Consider the following 17783-nt stretch of genomic DNA (forward strand, 5'->3'; position numbering starts at 1 on the left):
GTACCTCTGGTGCAAATTACTGACCTCTGTCATCATTTTAAGTGGGGGAACTTGCACAATCGGTGGCTGACTAAATACTTTTTTGCCCCACTGTATATGTGATATTTACTTGACAGTTACTTGTAAGTAACAATGTACTGTAATTTATCACTTTTACCTGTTGCCAATTTCCAATCACCATTTAATCTAACAAGCATTTTTAAACATTTTACCAGCTGACCTTAAAATATACAAAATGTCAGTTTAGAACCTAAAAGGCTCAATGCAGTCATTAGGAATAATGTGCCTCACGTGCTGAAGCCCAGTGCTTTCCAGAAGTCTGTGGTCAGCCTCTTTTTTCAGAGCAAAGATTTCTGAGCAAACAACTGAGTAAATGATTCTCATTCCCCATTTGTCCAGTAACAGTATTTTAAAACTAAACTTTTTTTTAATAAATTGCATTATAGCAATTAAAAGAAAGACTCCCCATCCATCGGATATCACATGAAGACATTACTTTATTAATAAACCAGCAAGCAAAGCATGTCAAATACAATAAAAGGATGTCCTGAAACAGAGACAGGCATGTATAAAAACCCCAAATAAAAAGATAGGTGGAGTTGGACTTGCTAAAGCCTTGCCAATGGTTGTAAACAGTGTTACAGTAGGAAATAAGAACAATGAAAAACCGAATGTGCAGAGTTGTGCTGAGGTTGTAGTGTACATCCACACAATAAAGACATTCACATGTGTCAGGTAGAGCGCAGGGACTAGTCTGCATGAACTACTGCAGCAACAGAGGATGAGAAGGAGTAGAAGGTGCTATACTGTGTGGAAGTGATGCTCAGGTTGATTCCAGTCTGACTCCAGTTAGACAGTGGTGCTGTTGTTGCCCTACACTGAGTAGCAGAACACAGTTAGTGCTGGTTATGGGTTAATATTCTGCCCACCCCTCTTAAACCTGACATTTCTGAGAAAAAAACATTTTACTGTCCACTGTGGTGGTACAGGCTTGATTCCCTTTGTGTTCCCTTATTTGTAGAGAAAAAAAGAAACTGGTTATATTTTGTGCGTATGTTGCAACAACTGGCCCCACGCATAAGATTAAATGCGTGGGATTAGCAGTAGGGATTTACGATGAGTCCAACAGATCTGTGTCCCCAACACCGATTTTTGTCAAAGCTTAAAAGTAATTTAAAAAGAAATAATGCACTCCAAATGATCCTTATGCTTCAGCTCAGCTCTGGTGTGTCAGCTCTGTCATCAGGTCACCCCCAGGTGACCCAACATCAATTATGATGCCCAAAACTGCCTTTAAAACACGACATATGCAAGTGAGTGCAGCTCCCCATTTAGACCGCCAGAGGGCGACATTCCATTACTTTCAGCTAAACTGCAGATAACATAACTTCTTTAAATCCAGTATTGCAATTCTTTTATGTGACAAAAGCTGTTTTAGATGAATTTGATGGCATAAATATCCATTTATGTCAATGTTTCCAGACCTGACCCAACCACTACTGTGTGGCTCTAGACACAGTCAATGAATTTGACGGGGCCCTGATGTACTCGGGTGACATGTTTGAGGATTAATAAGACAGTTGTCCCTCTCCACATCTCATACACACTCACATCAGACATGTCCAAATATCTGTAGCTGATGCAGAGCAGAGCCCTCTAATCGCCCAGCAGTTTTAAACGTTAATTAATCTAAAAATAATTGTTGAACTCGCACCAAATGTTTGCTGACATCAGGAGGATGGTTAATAGTTACACTGTAGTGAGTTTTACTACTTTTACCAGGACACCTGCTGGAAATACCCAGATTTCTGCCTTAATGACAAGTTATGCTTTCAAATTATATTAGTGGAATAAAAATGTCTTTCACAGAAAAGCTGACATTGTTCTATAAATTAAGGCTTGTATTCCCAGTGATGCAGAAAGCAAATGATTTATTTGTTTTGAATCGTGTTGAAATCATCGATATGCTTTCCCCTGACTCGGCCTCATTCCACCCTCAGTTTCAAATCTGGGAGCAGATTTAGAAAACATTACAATGCTTTATATAAGAAAGCAAGGTAGCAGCTGCTGGCAGTGAGACGAGAACAACACTGGACTTCATTTATTTACAGAGCTCTTATTGGCAAACTTCATGGGAATATTGGATGTGTCTTCTTGCTTATATTTCAACTTCACACTATACTTGGTACCAAGACTGTTTAGTCCCTTAAATTTATCACAATAATAACAATGTAGGAAAATGCTGCAATAAATCGATTATGGATATTTGCATCATACTTGCTTCTTTCTGATGCAATATTATTTTTGTTTTATTCAGTTTCTATCTGTTATGATTTTATACATAATTCAAGAGGTTTCTTTATATTATTTTTATGTAATGATTAAAAGTAAATGTTTTCATGTGTGTCATAACCAGGGGGTCCTTGTAAAAGAGAGCCTGCTCTCAAAGCCTTCCCTGTTTAAATAAAGGTATTTTATATAGACCACAAATAAAAGATCTGGCAGACTGCGTGGTAAATATGTTTACAGTAACAACTGGTCAAAACATTTTGTGTAATCTCAAAGTTGTGGCTCATAGCGACAACCCGATGAAGACGTTTTTAGCATTGTAGCTCATCGTTTTGTTTTTTTCTAACCCATTTCCAGAAATACGCTGCTGCTGCGCCTATCGACTGCCCTCACACAGTCTTACCTACATGTTGATGGCGAGCACTATTCGTCTACCTGATATTTTTCATCGTTATTTTAGCGGAGAACAAAACAGAGCTTATGTTTGTCAAATGGCCACAGCGATAAATGACTGTGGCTCCTGAATATTCTGGACTTATGGTAAACATACAACTCTTTGACAACAGCTTGAGGTCGTGTCCATAATGCTGCCAAACAGTTGGTGGTTCAAAGTATGGTTTTTTTTCCTTCAACTAGTGCCGACTCAACATCGTTAGTGTTGTCCTTAGCATGTTTGAGGACAGCTATAACAACTTTCCTCGTTCATTTCCAACATTTTTCATCACAAATATCTGCATACAGGTTAAATTCCTGTTATGAATCCACCCACCAAGACTTCAGTTCAGTGGCTGACCCTAATCTAGTCGATATATACTATAAACACACACAGCAGTGGAGGTAGGGGCTGAGGGAGATTTGGTTTAACTATTGATTTAAAAAATTCGGTAATCTCCACAACAGTGTGACTTCTGATTTCTGCTGACATGGGATTGCATATGTGAAAAGTCTTTTAGTGAGAGCTCACTGTTAGGTTGAACTATTGAACTTCAGATTGACTGAGGGAAGATGTAGGAGCTTGGGTTTCGACAGGAAATGAGCTAGCATAGATAAGTGAGTCGGGAGGCGATACGGAGAGATGGTCAGGCGTTCCTCACAGGCAGAAGTCAAAGGTCAAGTCGGACTTCCCCATCTTCTGTCTGTATACTGCATCAAACTTTTCATTCATAGACACGGTGAAGATATCTTTCCACAGACCAACACGACCTGCAGGGAAATGGAGCGTAGTAAGGATTTTAATAAGCACCGTCTTTATTTGTGCTCAAAACACCAAAACTTATTGAGCGTATTTCTGCTGCAGACTGAATGCAGCCCGGCACGGCAGTGACTCACCAGTTGCAGTGTGTATGTGACAGATCAGACTGACTGTCAGCTCTCTAACCTATAGCAGATCAAACACCAGCCTTCCTTAGACTACAAGGAAAAAAACAGATGGAAAAACATAGAACAAAAACAGATGACAGAAACTGTAAGTGAACATAAAAAACGAAATATACACATAAACCAAAATGATAACAAATAAGGAAACAAATGTAAAACACATGTACACTCATGTGAAAAACTATGCGCACCCTTACTGTTTCTGTAGGAATTAAGTAGCTTCAGAAAGCACAATTACAAAATGACAGATCAAGTAAGGCTTGTTTGAAAAAAGCCTATTCTCTCTAAAATGAACTTGACCGCATTTGCAAAGCTTTCTCTGAACAAAGGACAACAGATCTGGAACAACGTCCTTTGGACAGAAGAGACCAAGTGGAAATCCTTCAAGCATAGCAGTGGAGAGGTGATGAGTGGGTTTGTTTTGCAGCTACAGGACCTGGACTTGTTGCAGTCACCGTGTAGACTTCTCTATACCAAAGTACTCTAGAGTCAAATGTAAGGTCGACAGCTAGAGCGTGGCCAAAACTGGGTCATGCAACATGAAAATGATTGGAACAGAAAAGAGTCAAGGTCTTGCAATAGCCCAGTCAAAGTCCAGAGCTCAACTCGATTGTGGAAGTACCTTAAGATAGATATGCATAAACACAGTTCCTCCAACCTCAGTGAACTGAACAATGACATGAAGGAGTACGCCAGATTTCCTCAACTACTGAAGGGACTGGAGGTCACACAGAAAACAGGGGACACTTCAAGTTACTGCTGCTAAAATAGTTCTGATAGATAATAAATCATCATTTGACAGTTTTCTTTTTCATATGACTGTACATGGAACTCATGAAAGGTTCAATCAAAACAAACGCAGTCACATCCTGCACAACACTCCAGTGTTAAACTACAGTCTGCAGGGCAGAGTCAGACACACTGGTGCTATAATGTTTTCATCAGAATGCATTATGTAATAATCCAAAAATATTCAATCACATAGTCATGCAATATGAAATGTCATGCAGGTAACCTTGGCACAACTCATTTTTAATTTAACCAAAACTATTTAAATTAACGCCATAACTAATTTAACTATAACTTGGTTCTGTATTCGAACCATCGTCATTCCTACAGTTGAATCACATCATCTTGTTTTCTTCTGTGATCATTTTGATAAAGTTAAGCGTTAAATTCTTACGTCCCAGTCACACAGACCCGGAGATCAGTTGGTGACTACATCGACCCGCTGATTAAAAAATGAGAATCTCCCTACCAGCTGCAATTTGTTACAGTTGCTGTGATTGATTGTCACAGAGCCTTGGTAGCTATCACCTATAACTGTCATAGGAGGCACTGACTGACCCACAAGCACACACTAACTAGCTGCTATGTCACCATGAAACTATATAGCGTGTGAGGCAAACCAGAAACATCTATTGATGATAGTTGTATAAATATAAATGCCAGTATAAGCATTGTTAGCAGGCCCAGTGTGTGTTTCTCTTTGAAACCATATTCTTAATATTTGGTCATATTGAGAAAACACCAAACCTTTAAATTAACTATCTTAACATCGGCACATTAATAAACCAAGCTCATAATCCTTCCAGTCAAAAGGTTTTTCACAAATTTATATATTTTTCACAGAACTTGTCTTTGCATTAATCAAACAATTTAACATTCACTCGTTTAAAACTCAGTATATAAATAATTAAACATAGTTAAACATAGTATTCACCTCTCAACTCATGCAGCATGTATGTTAACATTTACTGATCAGAGGTGTAGACCTGATGGAGCGATCAGCCCATTTTAAATAATAAATTCACAGTTAGCTTAATAACTTCAGTTGTCAGTTTAAGAGAGTTTCATACAGTAAAGTTAATAAAGATGAAGCGAGTGATCAGAGCTCTCATTGTGATAACAAGGGTCACATTTAACAACAATTTTCTTATGACATCAAAAACCTGCTTTCAGGGTTTGTCCAAAGAAGTACAGAGTCAGCTATGTGTTTGTGAACAGCATTTCCAAAGCTGCACCCATAGAAGTGTAAAGTTCTTCTTGACAGTAGGTCTTCACATACCAAGGGGCAGGTGTTAGACACAGAGTTTAGGAGTCGTTTGGTACCGGGCCGCGAGAGTTGAGGCTCAGGTGTGAAATGTTTGGTTTTCAGGGTTTTTATCGGTTTTCAGCGTTATTTTGTTATCGTTTTTATCGTTTACTTCGTTTTCCTGGGTCTTTTCACGTGTGTTATGAATAAATCTTCTTTTTTTCGGTACCGGTACTAGTTTTGTTTTGTTGTATTTATCCGCGACACCTTAAAGGCCGGTCCATGAAAATATTGTCGGGCATAAACCGGTCCGTGGCCAAAAAAGGTTGGAGACCGCTGATATAAATCATTGACTACATGAGTTAAAGTAGTATTATGCACCAAGAGCTCTGAGTGACTGAATTACTAAGAAGCTAACGTTAAGTAGCCTTGTGCTAACCTGCAGTGTAAAGTATTGACTATGACACTGCGTGATGATCTAAACTCCTGAAACAGAAAGGTGTTTCTCTTCATGAAGTCCTAATCTCATTGTAATGTCATTAAAGTTTACATAAGGAACAACTTAGACGTGGATGTATTTAGCTTGTATCAGATTATTAGTCCAGCTGTGAGATATTATTAGTATTAGGTAAATTTGCATGGGTAAGCCTTTGCTCTGTTTACTACAGGTCAGTGACCTAAGACTGGTCTGCATACACAAACTCTTGCAACATAACTATCGTCTCCAGGGACATTAATAACTAACCAACACAAATCAATGTAGTTATCTCCCCTTAAAAAATGTTGTCTATAAGCTCAGTGTACATTAAATAATTTATGGTGTGGTTGACTTTAGGAAATGTGTAATCTGCAATGCTACACATTTCCTTTGCAGCGGTCGAGAGTTATAGTTAGTGATTTAGTTGTTGTCTGAGTTTGTCTGCACTAGTTTGTATTGAATTTGACCCCAAATATGATTAGCTTCGATTATTTGCATCCTGACCTCTATCAGCTAATGGGAACAGCTAATCTCTTAATGGGAACAGAATGAAAAACAATGAAACTGCTATAAACAAAAAAGTTTGAATACACCTACATGGAGCATACAGAAATCGAACTACACGATATTGTAGTATCACCACAAGAGTTAACAAGGAGGTAAGCACTGTAAGAAACTAACAACTCTCAGCAAAGGACCAAAAAGATCTGACCCAGCTGCTACTTTCTTTAGTAGCATTAAGTAGTATGAAAGGGCAGTGATTTTGAAAGAGAAGCTGCTATATAATTGACTTTTCACTGACGTGAGCAACGCATAATATTCCATTCTCCTCCACTGCTTCGGGCATTTGGCAATCCTACCACGATGAGCTTACCCAATCTTCTACCAGAATCTTCATTTTTTGCACTTATTCATGGAAATGTAAAGTGGGCAATGTCCTGTAAGATTTGTGTTTTCCTGGTACTCTTTCTTGTTTGCAGCATTTGTTTGAATTTGTTCTTCTGTGTTCATTCATTTTTCCAGTAATATTTTACTCTTCATACTACACACAGACATAATGTAAACAACGGGAGGCATTGCTTTAGGTTTAGATGCACAAACTCAGAGCAGCAGCACCAATCTTAACAGCAGAGTCTGATATTCCTGCACTCTATTCCTCTGCATACTCACAGAGATATCAGTGGGGGTGGAATGGACCCTTTGGTGGGTCACTTCTGGCCTACAGTCTGTGGACCCCTGTTCTAAGATGTTACACAGCCACCACTAGCGGTGACATATTACAGCTGCCTGCTCTGTGCTTGGATTTTGTAAACCAGCATGTCCTGTTTTTATATTGGTATTTATGTGTTACCCTTAGCCCCACTTGGAAAATAGTTCAAAATAATACAAATAATAGATAAAAATATAACATCAGACACATTTCATTTTCTCCTGATTAATCAACTAACATATTGCATCATATCTATGCAGGTAATCACCATACATACAGTTAAACTGCCTATTCAGAAGACTCAATGAACAACCTCCAGACCTGTAAAATGAACATGGAAATCACAAAAACTGCAGTTCCCTTTACTTGCCGATAGATAAGATCCCCTCTTTATAAGAACCTTACCTGAATTACATCCACCTGGATATTTGAGTTAGTGGCCTTGATTAATGAGTGTCTGTAGCTGGTTCTGATGGGCGTCTGCTAAGATGGGCGTCTTCACTGTGTTTGCATGATTTGACTAATTATGGCTTTCTGTGTGAAGATTGTGTTGCAGTTTTGGTGGGTGCATTCAATTGCTTTATTAGTCTGTAACTATTTGTGGGGGTTTTTGTTGCACCCATACAGTTTATGGAGACAACTTGTGAATATAGCTAACTAGTGTTAGCTCTTAAATTAGCACTGCTCCCTCTACTCAGAGTGTAGAGTCCTAAACCAATGGCTGATGTCTCAGTCGGTATGTGCATGTTTTATGCTGTCTGTGCCCAGAACAAAATAACTGAGCTTTCCTCTCCCACTCACCTCTGCACATGGACAGTGCCTCTGAGTTGCAGCACTGCTCAATGAGCTGGTTGCAGCTCTCCACCATGCCTTCCAGCTGAGCCTTGTCACAGGAGACACCCAGGAAACGTGCCAGTTGTTCCACTAATGTCCCCAGATCCTGAAGAGCAGAGGAAGAAAAATCTATGAAAGCAAATGTAACAAACAAACACAGAGAAAATGTTTTGTTGTTAAAATAACGCTAATGCGTGATTCTGCTTTCTTAATCATGGCTAGAGAAAACACACAGTTACCCTACGTTTACTGTACGCGGTCTTGGTGATAGGGGAACAATAACTACGAACAATACAATTGTTCCTACAATTGTAATCAATTAAGGAAAATAACTGCATATATAGCAAAATGATTCTTCCAAAGGGATTCTTGGAGCAGCTTTCTGATGTATTCATGGATGCTTGTGTTTCCTCCTGGATTTGACACGCATTAATCCTCCCTCTCCCTCTTTCTGTTGCCCGCATACCCTCGGTGTGCTGAAGGTTGAGCCTCCATGCATCGTGAAAAGTTTTCATATTGTGACATCAGTGACATTGAACTCGTTCAGATTACTACTCCAGCTGGGTGCCTGATGAACGGTAGAAATGTATTTGGATACTTGGTACTTGCAGCTATCCTGTGTGTCTTCTAAGATTGGTCTGCCTGATCTTAGAGTCCTGACGTACTGTTTTATCAATCAGTAGCTGGTGCCTTGAACCTCTGATGTTGTCTATGCCCTTATGCGTTGATACAGGCTGGTAAGTTTAACGCCCATAGAGCATAAAAAAAGAGCATAAATGTCAAATAGATAACAAATTAATGTGAAATATCAAAAACATATTATATAAACACATTTCTATTAAAATAGATTTTTGGCTTAGTTGGAAATATTCAATGCTTCTTGATTTTTATCCTATTGAGTTCCTTAGTCAAACTACTAAGAGGGCAAAAACTACCCATATGGAAAAGATATATATAAATCTTATAAAGTTTGTATCGGTCTTGTGTGAAACTTGAATGAAAAGCATACAAGAGTGAAAACAGATATAAGATCCCTTGAAAAATTATATAATGAAACTTGTATGTTTTGGATACTTACTAAAACAATATATGAAAGTAATGAGAAAGTGGCCGCTTTCATGAGTGAATCATGTAAGTTTTTACTATTTCTTTTCCATATGGGTATGTTCAAGGCCAGAATGCCTGCTCAGAAAATCTAGGCACCATAGGAGCAATTTCCCCCTAATTTACTGCCTACGTTGCACACAAAATTCAGTAAAGTCATCTGTCAGGGACAGACAGCTGGGTGTAAGTTTCCATGAACTAGCAATAAGATGCTAAAAGGGCCCACAAAACAGTTGTGATATTACCTTGTACATGTCTTCGTATTTCAAGAAAAGGACATTAGAATCCATCCGGTGTTCCCAAAATTCCTGAACATGTTCAAACCAGGAACCATATCCCACTATAAAGGAAAAGTATCAATCAGTGAGATACAGGGACTCGACAAAACAGGACAGGGCTTCTATGGAGTGGATTACATGAAATGTCCAAATCTTCTATTAATCTATATACTCACGTTTATCATTCATGAAGCGCCGGCAGAATTCCTGGAAGGTTCCCCGGTAGCTCATGGTCCTGAGAGAGCGGTGAAACTGGTAGTAGGATACCACCAAATCCTTAGGGTTTCGAGCCATGTAGATCACCTGGAAGAGGGCAACAGTACTCGCTGTAAACAGGAAGTATAGATTTAACCCAGTATCACAGCAAGGCGTGTAACAGACACGCTGGTCCACCGTGGACAGAAGTTGCATTACCAGCAGTGGGAGATAATATATTTAAAGTCTGCATTGAGCAAAAGACGTGTGACGTACATTTCAGGGTGCTTAAATGCCAGAAACGATAAAGCTAGGCAGCTAAAATGTATCTACATGTAATGTCTGAACACTTTCCCGTGATTATTTTCATGTTGGCTTGAAATGGAATATCTCCATCTGATGTTTTACTGCAGCTCCTGCGTGCATGTACATGAGGCAAAGCGGTCTATTTGACTTTTTGTCGTGATACTAGGTTGATATATTACCTCTGTGTTTTAGTGAAATAAAAATGACTGCTGAATCTCCCTGTTTACTTGTTGATTTGATGAACTCAGCCTCTTAGAGAACTAACCTTAGCCTCTCCATTGTGCATGGCTGTAGGGAGGAATCGATAGGGAAGATGGCTTTTGATCAAACGAGGTGACGACAGCTCCTGTGAAAGACAAACACAGTGAATCTGCACTGAACTTTTCCCATCATGTCCTACAGAAAACTTGTGCAACTCTGGACATTTGTCCAAGAAATCTGCAGCTTTGACACGACTGAAGTGTTTGAGTTTTAGCTAATAGAGTGTCTCATATAACATTTTACGACCCTGGAAGAGGTCCTACAAAAGTTCCCCCAATAAAAATCTTACTAACACCAGATGAGGTCATTGTTACTGGTGGTGAAACAAAAACAAACCAAAGAGCAACCTGATAGACAATAACCTTACTGCAGCATTAGCATCAGTTTGATGGTGCTGGTCAAACATAGAGACCACTACCAGCATCTCCTTATGTTATAGATCTAAACAACACGTTCTCACTCCCGAGTAGAGAAGGGCGATATGACCAAAAACATTCTTCAGTCTTCAGCTGATCCAAAATGCTGCAACAAGAGTCCTGACAGGGACTAGAAAGAGAGCAGATTTCTCCTGTATTGGCTTCCTGTTAAATCCAGAATTCAAAATCCTGCTCCTCACATACAAGGTCTTAAATAATCAGGCCCCATCTTATCTTAATGACCTTGTAGTACCATATCACCCTATTAGAGCACTTGGCTCTCGCTCTGCAGGCCTACTTGTTGTTCCTAGAGTATTTAAAAGTAGAATGGGAGGCAGAGCCTTCAGTTTTCAGGCCCCTCTTCTGTGGAACCAGCTTCCAGTTTGGATTCAGGAGACAGACACTATCTCTACTTTTAAGATTAGGCTTAAAACTTTCCTTTTTGCTAAAGCATATAGTTAGGGCTGGACCAGGTGACCCTGAATCCTCCCTTAGTTATGCTGCAATAGGTGTAGGCTGCCGGGGATTCCCATGATGCATTGAGTTTTTCCTTTCCAGTCACCTTCCTCACTCACTATGTGTTAACAGACCTCTCTGCATTGAATCATATCTGTTATTAACCTCTGTCTCTCTTCCACAGCATGTCTTTATCCTGTCTTCCTTCTCTCACCCCAACCGGTCGCAGCAGATGGCCCCGCCCCTCCCTGAGCCTGGTTCTGCTGGAGGTTTCTTCCTGTTAAAAGGGAATTTTTCCTTCCCACTGTCGCCAAAGTGCTTGTGATTTGGCGCTATATAAATAAAATTGAATTGAAATGAATTGAATTGAATACTTTACAACACCGCTCCTCTAAAACAGCAACAAGGATCATTATTAGGCCAAATGTAAATAACAAAATAACTTTAACTTAAAGCAAAATTGGGAAACGTAAAGTCCGAAACAAGTCTTTATATTAAGGCCATCAGTCACACAATGCTGTTTGCTCTGGGTCTAAACAGAGCGCGTTGTGTGTGACGTCTTCTTTTGCGCATGCGGCTGCTTTGAGGGTTCACACTAGAGCACGTTTGCTGTCACATTTTATTTGTAGTGTGAACGAGCAGACAAAAAAATCAGATTTGATCAAAGCATTGGAATTGAGCATCAAGACCTGCAGTGTGAACGTAGCCTATGTTTCTGATCCAGTGTGAACAAATGACGAGATCGGAAAAATGAGGAAATGTGAGAACCATTTGGAATCCATCCACACATGTTCGTTCATTTTCCTCAAATCGCTTTGGAAAACACTATTTCACGTCATTACAGCGCTGGTTAAGGTTAGGGATAAGGTTATGGTTAGAGCTGGAATACGTGGCTGGAACGTCTTTTACCGTGGGACCGTCATTCTACTGTATTTCACCCATAACCCGGCGCTTACCTTAAGAACGCTGAAGGTCGCCTTTCGCGTTCCTCAGGAACGCCGTGGGACGTGACAAATCGTCAGGATGTTACGCTTCGGGAGTGAGAACGGGCTGATCTAAATCAGCAGTTAGTTCGTTTTAATGTTGTCATAATGTAATCCACACAATTATTCATTCCTAAATCTATAGGAATAAACAGATATATGCCTGTGAGGAATCTATATCCAGGGGACAAGATTTTTAACTTTCAAGTTTCCATTTGTAGTCTCAGCTCAGTTAATGCAAATAAAGAGTATATCTGGGAGGTAAAAGTGGGAAATGTAATATTCAAACTTTTGATGACTTTGCTTTTTATTACCTTTTCTAAATTATCTGCATTTATAAGCAAGACTTATGACAGTAAGTCTTGAACCAGTTACCCATTAACATGGCTACAGTGGAAGGCTAAGTTAGCAGGCTAGATTTTGCATTGTTTTACCAGATCGGATAATTTAATCTCACCTGCTGCCTTAGTTCTAAATTGGTTATGGTGCTGAGTGTCTGCTACTGTGATGTCAGTGACTCACTCTACCTGTATGATGTCCAGCCCAGGTTGTGGGTATTCTAAAACAGGCAGCTGTTCATCAATGTTCATAAGGCCAATCTCATCAGGGTCTGCTCCCTGACTCACTAGATACACAACTTCCTGAAGTAGACTGGTGCCTGCAATGACAGAAAAGACAATCAGGGGACAATGACAAAAGTCAAACTGCAGCATGAAACAGTGAAAGTTGCTGGATCCACAGCTGATGAGCTTGGATTAATACAAACTAACCATTGAACTATTGTACTGCAGCACAGAACACCCAAACACTCTTTGAGGCCTTAATTTGTCCATGGGAACTCAATGAGTCACAAGTAAAAGTGTGTGCGTCACTAAAAGACATCTTGGAAGAAATTATTTACTGTTTCCACTTTTTCAGTCACCCTAATCAATTACATTGTAACCATTTAATCACTAGTTACAAAACATTACCATTCTCACATTATTAATGTCTTATTTGTTGCCAGTCCAAAGATTTATGGGCAGTTTGGCTCACAGATGCAGATCACACCATGTGAAACTTGAAGGACGCCTCTCTGTTAAGCAATGGAAAAAGTCAGCATTCTAACACAATGCAATCAATTCATCCCAGCTTGTTTCTTAATAACTTAAAGGCTTGCCAGTGTTCTACATTACAGAGTGATATGAATAAGACTGACTACTCTCACTTAGAGAAAAATTAAGTGAAGTTAGCCACATACTGGCTTTGAAACCGAATAAATTGCATAAGAAAGTTTTTCAGTAAAAGCTTTCTCGTTCTAAAAGAACATTTTTATAACCCATTAGCAGCAGTTATGTAGTGTGTTTCACTCCTTAAAGGGTTCAGTTGTATTTGATAGATGAAAAAAATCATTTGCGGCTTACAACTAAAAGTTTAAAAAACCTCTGCTAGGGGCCTGGGATACAAAGATTAACAGAGAACACTGTTCTCATAATAACTCTGAGATTCAAATGATGGATGATTTTTACACATATTCAATTGCACAACAGTTTGGGGTCATTTTGAAAATCTCTTTTTTCTGTAAGTACAAAAGAATCACTTTTTTCATCTAATTTAACAACAAAGAATGAAAATAATTTATCAAAAATCCTAGAGATTCTGCAAAAAAATCATAAAGAACTCGTTTTTATGGAAAGCATTAATTTGCCTGCACGGAGTGTATAAATCAGCCTAAGCTTGAATGCAGATCATGACACATTAAACAATATAAAATAATATAAACTGATTTTGTTAAATGAAACAGTAAGTCTTGGTGAAAGATGAAAACCGGAGCCCATCATGTGTCCGGATTGCAGCAGCAGCAATGGCAATGAGTTCATTTTCAAACTGGATCCTCATTCAATATGATGTCATTCTGTCATGCTGTGATAACTGGTAACCAGGACGGGTTACCAGATTATGTTTCTAGTACAATGTGTTTAAAGGTTGAGCATGTAAGCAGCCTAATTTTACAAGTGCTTAATGTTTCAGTCACATAGCTGCTGTGACTGAAACATTAGAAACTGCTTGGAGCAAATACTTCATGCTCACAGGCGCCTATCGGGCATCTTATTGTCTGTACCTGGGGTACCAGAAGCTTAAAACAAGAGTCAAAAGCAGAATAAACTGTTTGTCATTGCCAGAGAAGATTTGACAAGTTTTTCATAGGTGCAACTCACATACTCAACTTTGCATTTTCCTTGCAAATGTTGCACGATTTTGAGGGAAATAAACAGGCTCTCCAGTGATATAAGATTTACTGCCAGGATGCATTGTGCTGAGTTTGTGCTATATTATGTTTGATATTATATCTGTTTCTTTTTTCTGGATGCATTTTTGTTAAATTTTGATCCAGATCAGTAGCAGGTTTTAATTTAAATACATCACAATGCATATTTCATACTTCCTTCCTAGTAAAGAATTAAAGTCCTTATCTTTATTTCAAATTCTTCACTTGATTATAAGTGAACATATGGAACGTATGGTTAGCATATGGATATTATGTTTGGAAATTTCACTCATCATATGTTTAATATGAGACTTTGATACTGGATTCCCATAAAGCTGATGGAAATGCTAGAGACAGATTAAATAAAGAAAGACCAAATCAGTGTAGCACAAACTGACAGAGTTTCTAAATGGATGGAGCATAAAGCTGCAGGATACTCAGGAGCACATTGCAGACTCTCCCAGCTCACCTCTTTCAAACTCTGCTGTTTTCCAGTCTTTCTAACTCCTTTGACCATGTGTTTAGAATTTTTGCCTAAAGTTACCTAACGCATGTTTTAAGGAAAATGAACAGTCATGGCTTAAAGACAGTTGTGGTTTAAAAAGGGGAAACAAAATCCCTGATAAAAGTTCAATATGTTTGTGGAGCCAGACCTCCTGATTCCACTAACTTCAAGGATGTGCAAGTATACAGTATGACATATGAAACAGACCTAAGTAATATCATATCGCTCACCCCCTCCCTTTGGTTTATGGAGTGCTGCTAATCCTATTGGCTAAGATGATCACATGTAAGCCAATGGCATCATAGCTCTGCAGCATCCCAGCCATGTGGCCTGACATGTGCTTTCTTTCTCCTATGCACCAAAAGACTACAGATATATAAAGCTTGTTTAAGCTTAAAAACAAAGATTGCTTGGATGCACAAAGTTGTAACTGGTTAAAATGAATATTTGCAGAATATTGCAGAGAACCTCAGGAGACCAGCTGCGTGCCAAGGACACCAAGTTCTGCTCAAACATGCACTGTTTTGGTGTACAAATGTGACGGATCATTCCTGATCCTGCTGTGATAAACTTATGAAAGGGATCATTCTTGGCATCTGTGACTGCTGTTCCCAATAATTTTAGCTCTGGTGACCTTATCAAATGTCACTGGCTCTAATCCAGGGGAAAAAATCACTACTTTGAAATCACACCAGCGTTCTCTGGAGATTTCTGAGTCTGTGCTTCAGTTCTAAGTGAGTGTGTTGGGTTGTTGGGTGTATTTGTAACTTCTGAGTCATTATCACTGTATAATAGGCAGTAACAAATAAACTAATTTAATGATGCTGTGCTGAATTTGTAGAGTTCTTCTGAAGTGTTCCTGTGACTGTTTGTTTTTTTTAAAGAAATGTATAAAGAACTTTAATGTGCAATACCAGTGTTTTTTGTCTTGACAGCACACTGGATCAAAAAATGTTTGACATTGAACAAAATAGTGCAGTGGCAAGATCTGAGAAGATATGTGCTCCTCTCAAGTGCCTCTGTGGCTTACAGCTATCTGTAATGCTCTTCTATGCATGCATCTATCCAGATGTACACTGTAGGTGCATACAGGGTGGTTAAAGAGGCAAAACTAAATGAAAACCACCCCTTTTAATATGTCATTGGTCTAGAGTACCGTTAATCGTACATTATTACATTTTTCTATTTTTAGAATGGACTATATTTTTATAGCTAAAGCTAATTATCTTTATGTAAGTAAGTCTTATGGACAACAACATTAAAATGTGATGTTTTACACACACTTTAATGAAGCTGTAATAAAGCAACAGTTATGATCCCAAAGTATATATTATAGTATAGTATAGTATAGTATAGTATAGTATAGTATAGTATAGTATAGTATAGTATAGTATAGTATAGTATATAGTGTATAGTAGTATAACTATATTTTGCTTATAAAACCGTTTTAATAATAAGTAAAATTCGATTTTTCCTCAAAGGTTCTGCTTCATTGGCAAATGCTTTTATGATCAGATATTCTGATTCCTTTGGGCCCCGTCAACCACCCTGTGCCAAAAACTTTCAAAACATCCCCGATGGTCACCACCCCGTCCTTTGGGTTGCTTTCCTCTGCTGTGCTACATAGAAATGCAACTAAACTCTGAATATTCAAACTCCTTCTGGCCTTCTGCAAGCACTGCTCCAGCTGCCCACCACCTGTCACATGACCGGACCCACCCAGCGCACAGCAGGGCACGACGCATGCAGCAGCGCTGCGCAAAGACACTCTGGGGATAGATGTAAACACCAACTTCTAGAAGTGCTCATGCGAGTGAGGTGGATGATGAAGGCCACAGTAGTTGTGGAGGCTGCACTGATGTGTTTCAGCCAGCCATTAATCGATCTAATCAGTCTGACTCATTTATTTGCTGATATTTGATTATGAAGTACGGGCTGCTGATGCTACGTGTACATGCTTGATAGAGGCCTATAAAAAGTAGTTCTACTGCACAAGCATCATAAACAGATATCGTCATCCACCCACTGCAATAAAGTGAACGGATTTGCAACTCTCACGATACCGTGATACCTGCGTGCTACGCAAAATGAACCCTGTGACTGATACTAGATACGGGCTACCTGTGCAATCGTGTTTTATTCGTGTTGTTAAACTTTGATAATAACAAGAGAGGCCTGCAGAAACTGCTGCAGTAGCGAGCAGCAAGAAATGCGAAGGCACGAAGACACTCGTGCACAGGGTGGTGTGGTGGCTCGTTTACCTGACTTTGGGTACGTCACAATCCATATGTCGCTACTTCTAAGGGAGAAGTTGGCGATTTCCTCCATCTTTCCCCTGCAGAAGGGCGGCAGCCGCACTCCATCAAACTCGAAGTATTTGCTCTCAAACTCAATCGGCGTGCTCGGCGTATCTGCCTCGCTCTCGGCCATCGTCGAAACGAGCCGCCAGTGCAAGAAAAAGAAAACGCGCACACCCACGTGAACAGCTTTGTGTACGTGTGGTTTGATGTATTTAAAGGTAAGAAGATGATGACCGTGACGAGGTTGCTTGAAACAGCGCTGCTTTGCGTCGGGATGCTGTGGCTCGCGGCGGAGGGCGGTGGAGTTGACCCTCAGCCAATGGCGCAACAGAGAAGTGATGTAATACGCGTGCATGAGACCAGCATCAGGACCACTCAGCAGGCACAAGGATGCGCGCGCCCTGCAGAAGCAAACTCGTTCCACAGACAAAACAGAACTATTGGGCTATGAGGCTGGTGATGATGACTGCATGTTGTGTTGATACAGCATGACTTCGGGTACAGATTG

The 17783-nt window shown here is 39.5% G+C and overlaps 1 protein-coding gene across 1 annotated transcript; it reads right to left on the bottom strand.

The window, feature by feature from the left end:
* Positions 1-479: 479 nt before the first annotated feature.
* On the bottom strand, positions 480-17601 carry sult4a1 (sulfotransferase family 4A, member 1). The gene is made up of 7 exons (XM_005949015.3): positions 17237-17601; positions 12750-12880; positions 10372-10452; positions 9782-9908; positions 9573-9667; positions 8191-8329; positions 480-3492 (listed from the first exon to the last, which is right to left on the bottom strand). Exons 1-7 carry the CDS (start codon positions 17403-17405, stop codon positions 3380-3382), a joined length of 855 nt encoding a protein of 284 aa, XP_005949077.2. The 5' UTR covers positions 17406-17601; the 3' UTR covers positions 480-3379.
* Positions 17602-17783: the final 182 nt, after the last annotated feature.

The sequence above is a fragment of the Haplochromis burtoni genome, unplaced genomic scaffold (genome assembly GCF_018398535.1).
Source record: "Haplochromis burtoni strain Fernald_Lab_line unplaced genomic scaffold, NCSU_Asbu1 Contig_241, whole genome shotgun sequence".
NCBI classification, from domain to species: domain Eukaryota; kingdom Metazoa; phylum Chordata; class Actinopteri; order Cichliformes; family Cichlidae; genus Haplochromis; species Haplochromis burtoni.

Bases quoted from the DNA above. Each gene is read 5' to 3' on its own strand.
- sult4a1 (XM_005949015.3), bottom strand. From the start codon at position 17,405: ATGGCCGAGAGCGAGGCAGATACGCCGAGCACGCCGATTGAGTTTGAG. The intron at 8,330-9,572 runs GTAATATCACAA...TCTGCTCTTCAG, and splicing joins AATACGAAGACATGTACAAG to GATCTGGGGACATTAGTGGA. The intron at 3,493-8,190 runs GTGAGTGGGAGA...ATTTCCCTGCAG, and splicing joins GGCACTGTCCATGTGCAGAG to GTCGTGTTGGTCTGTGGAAA.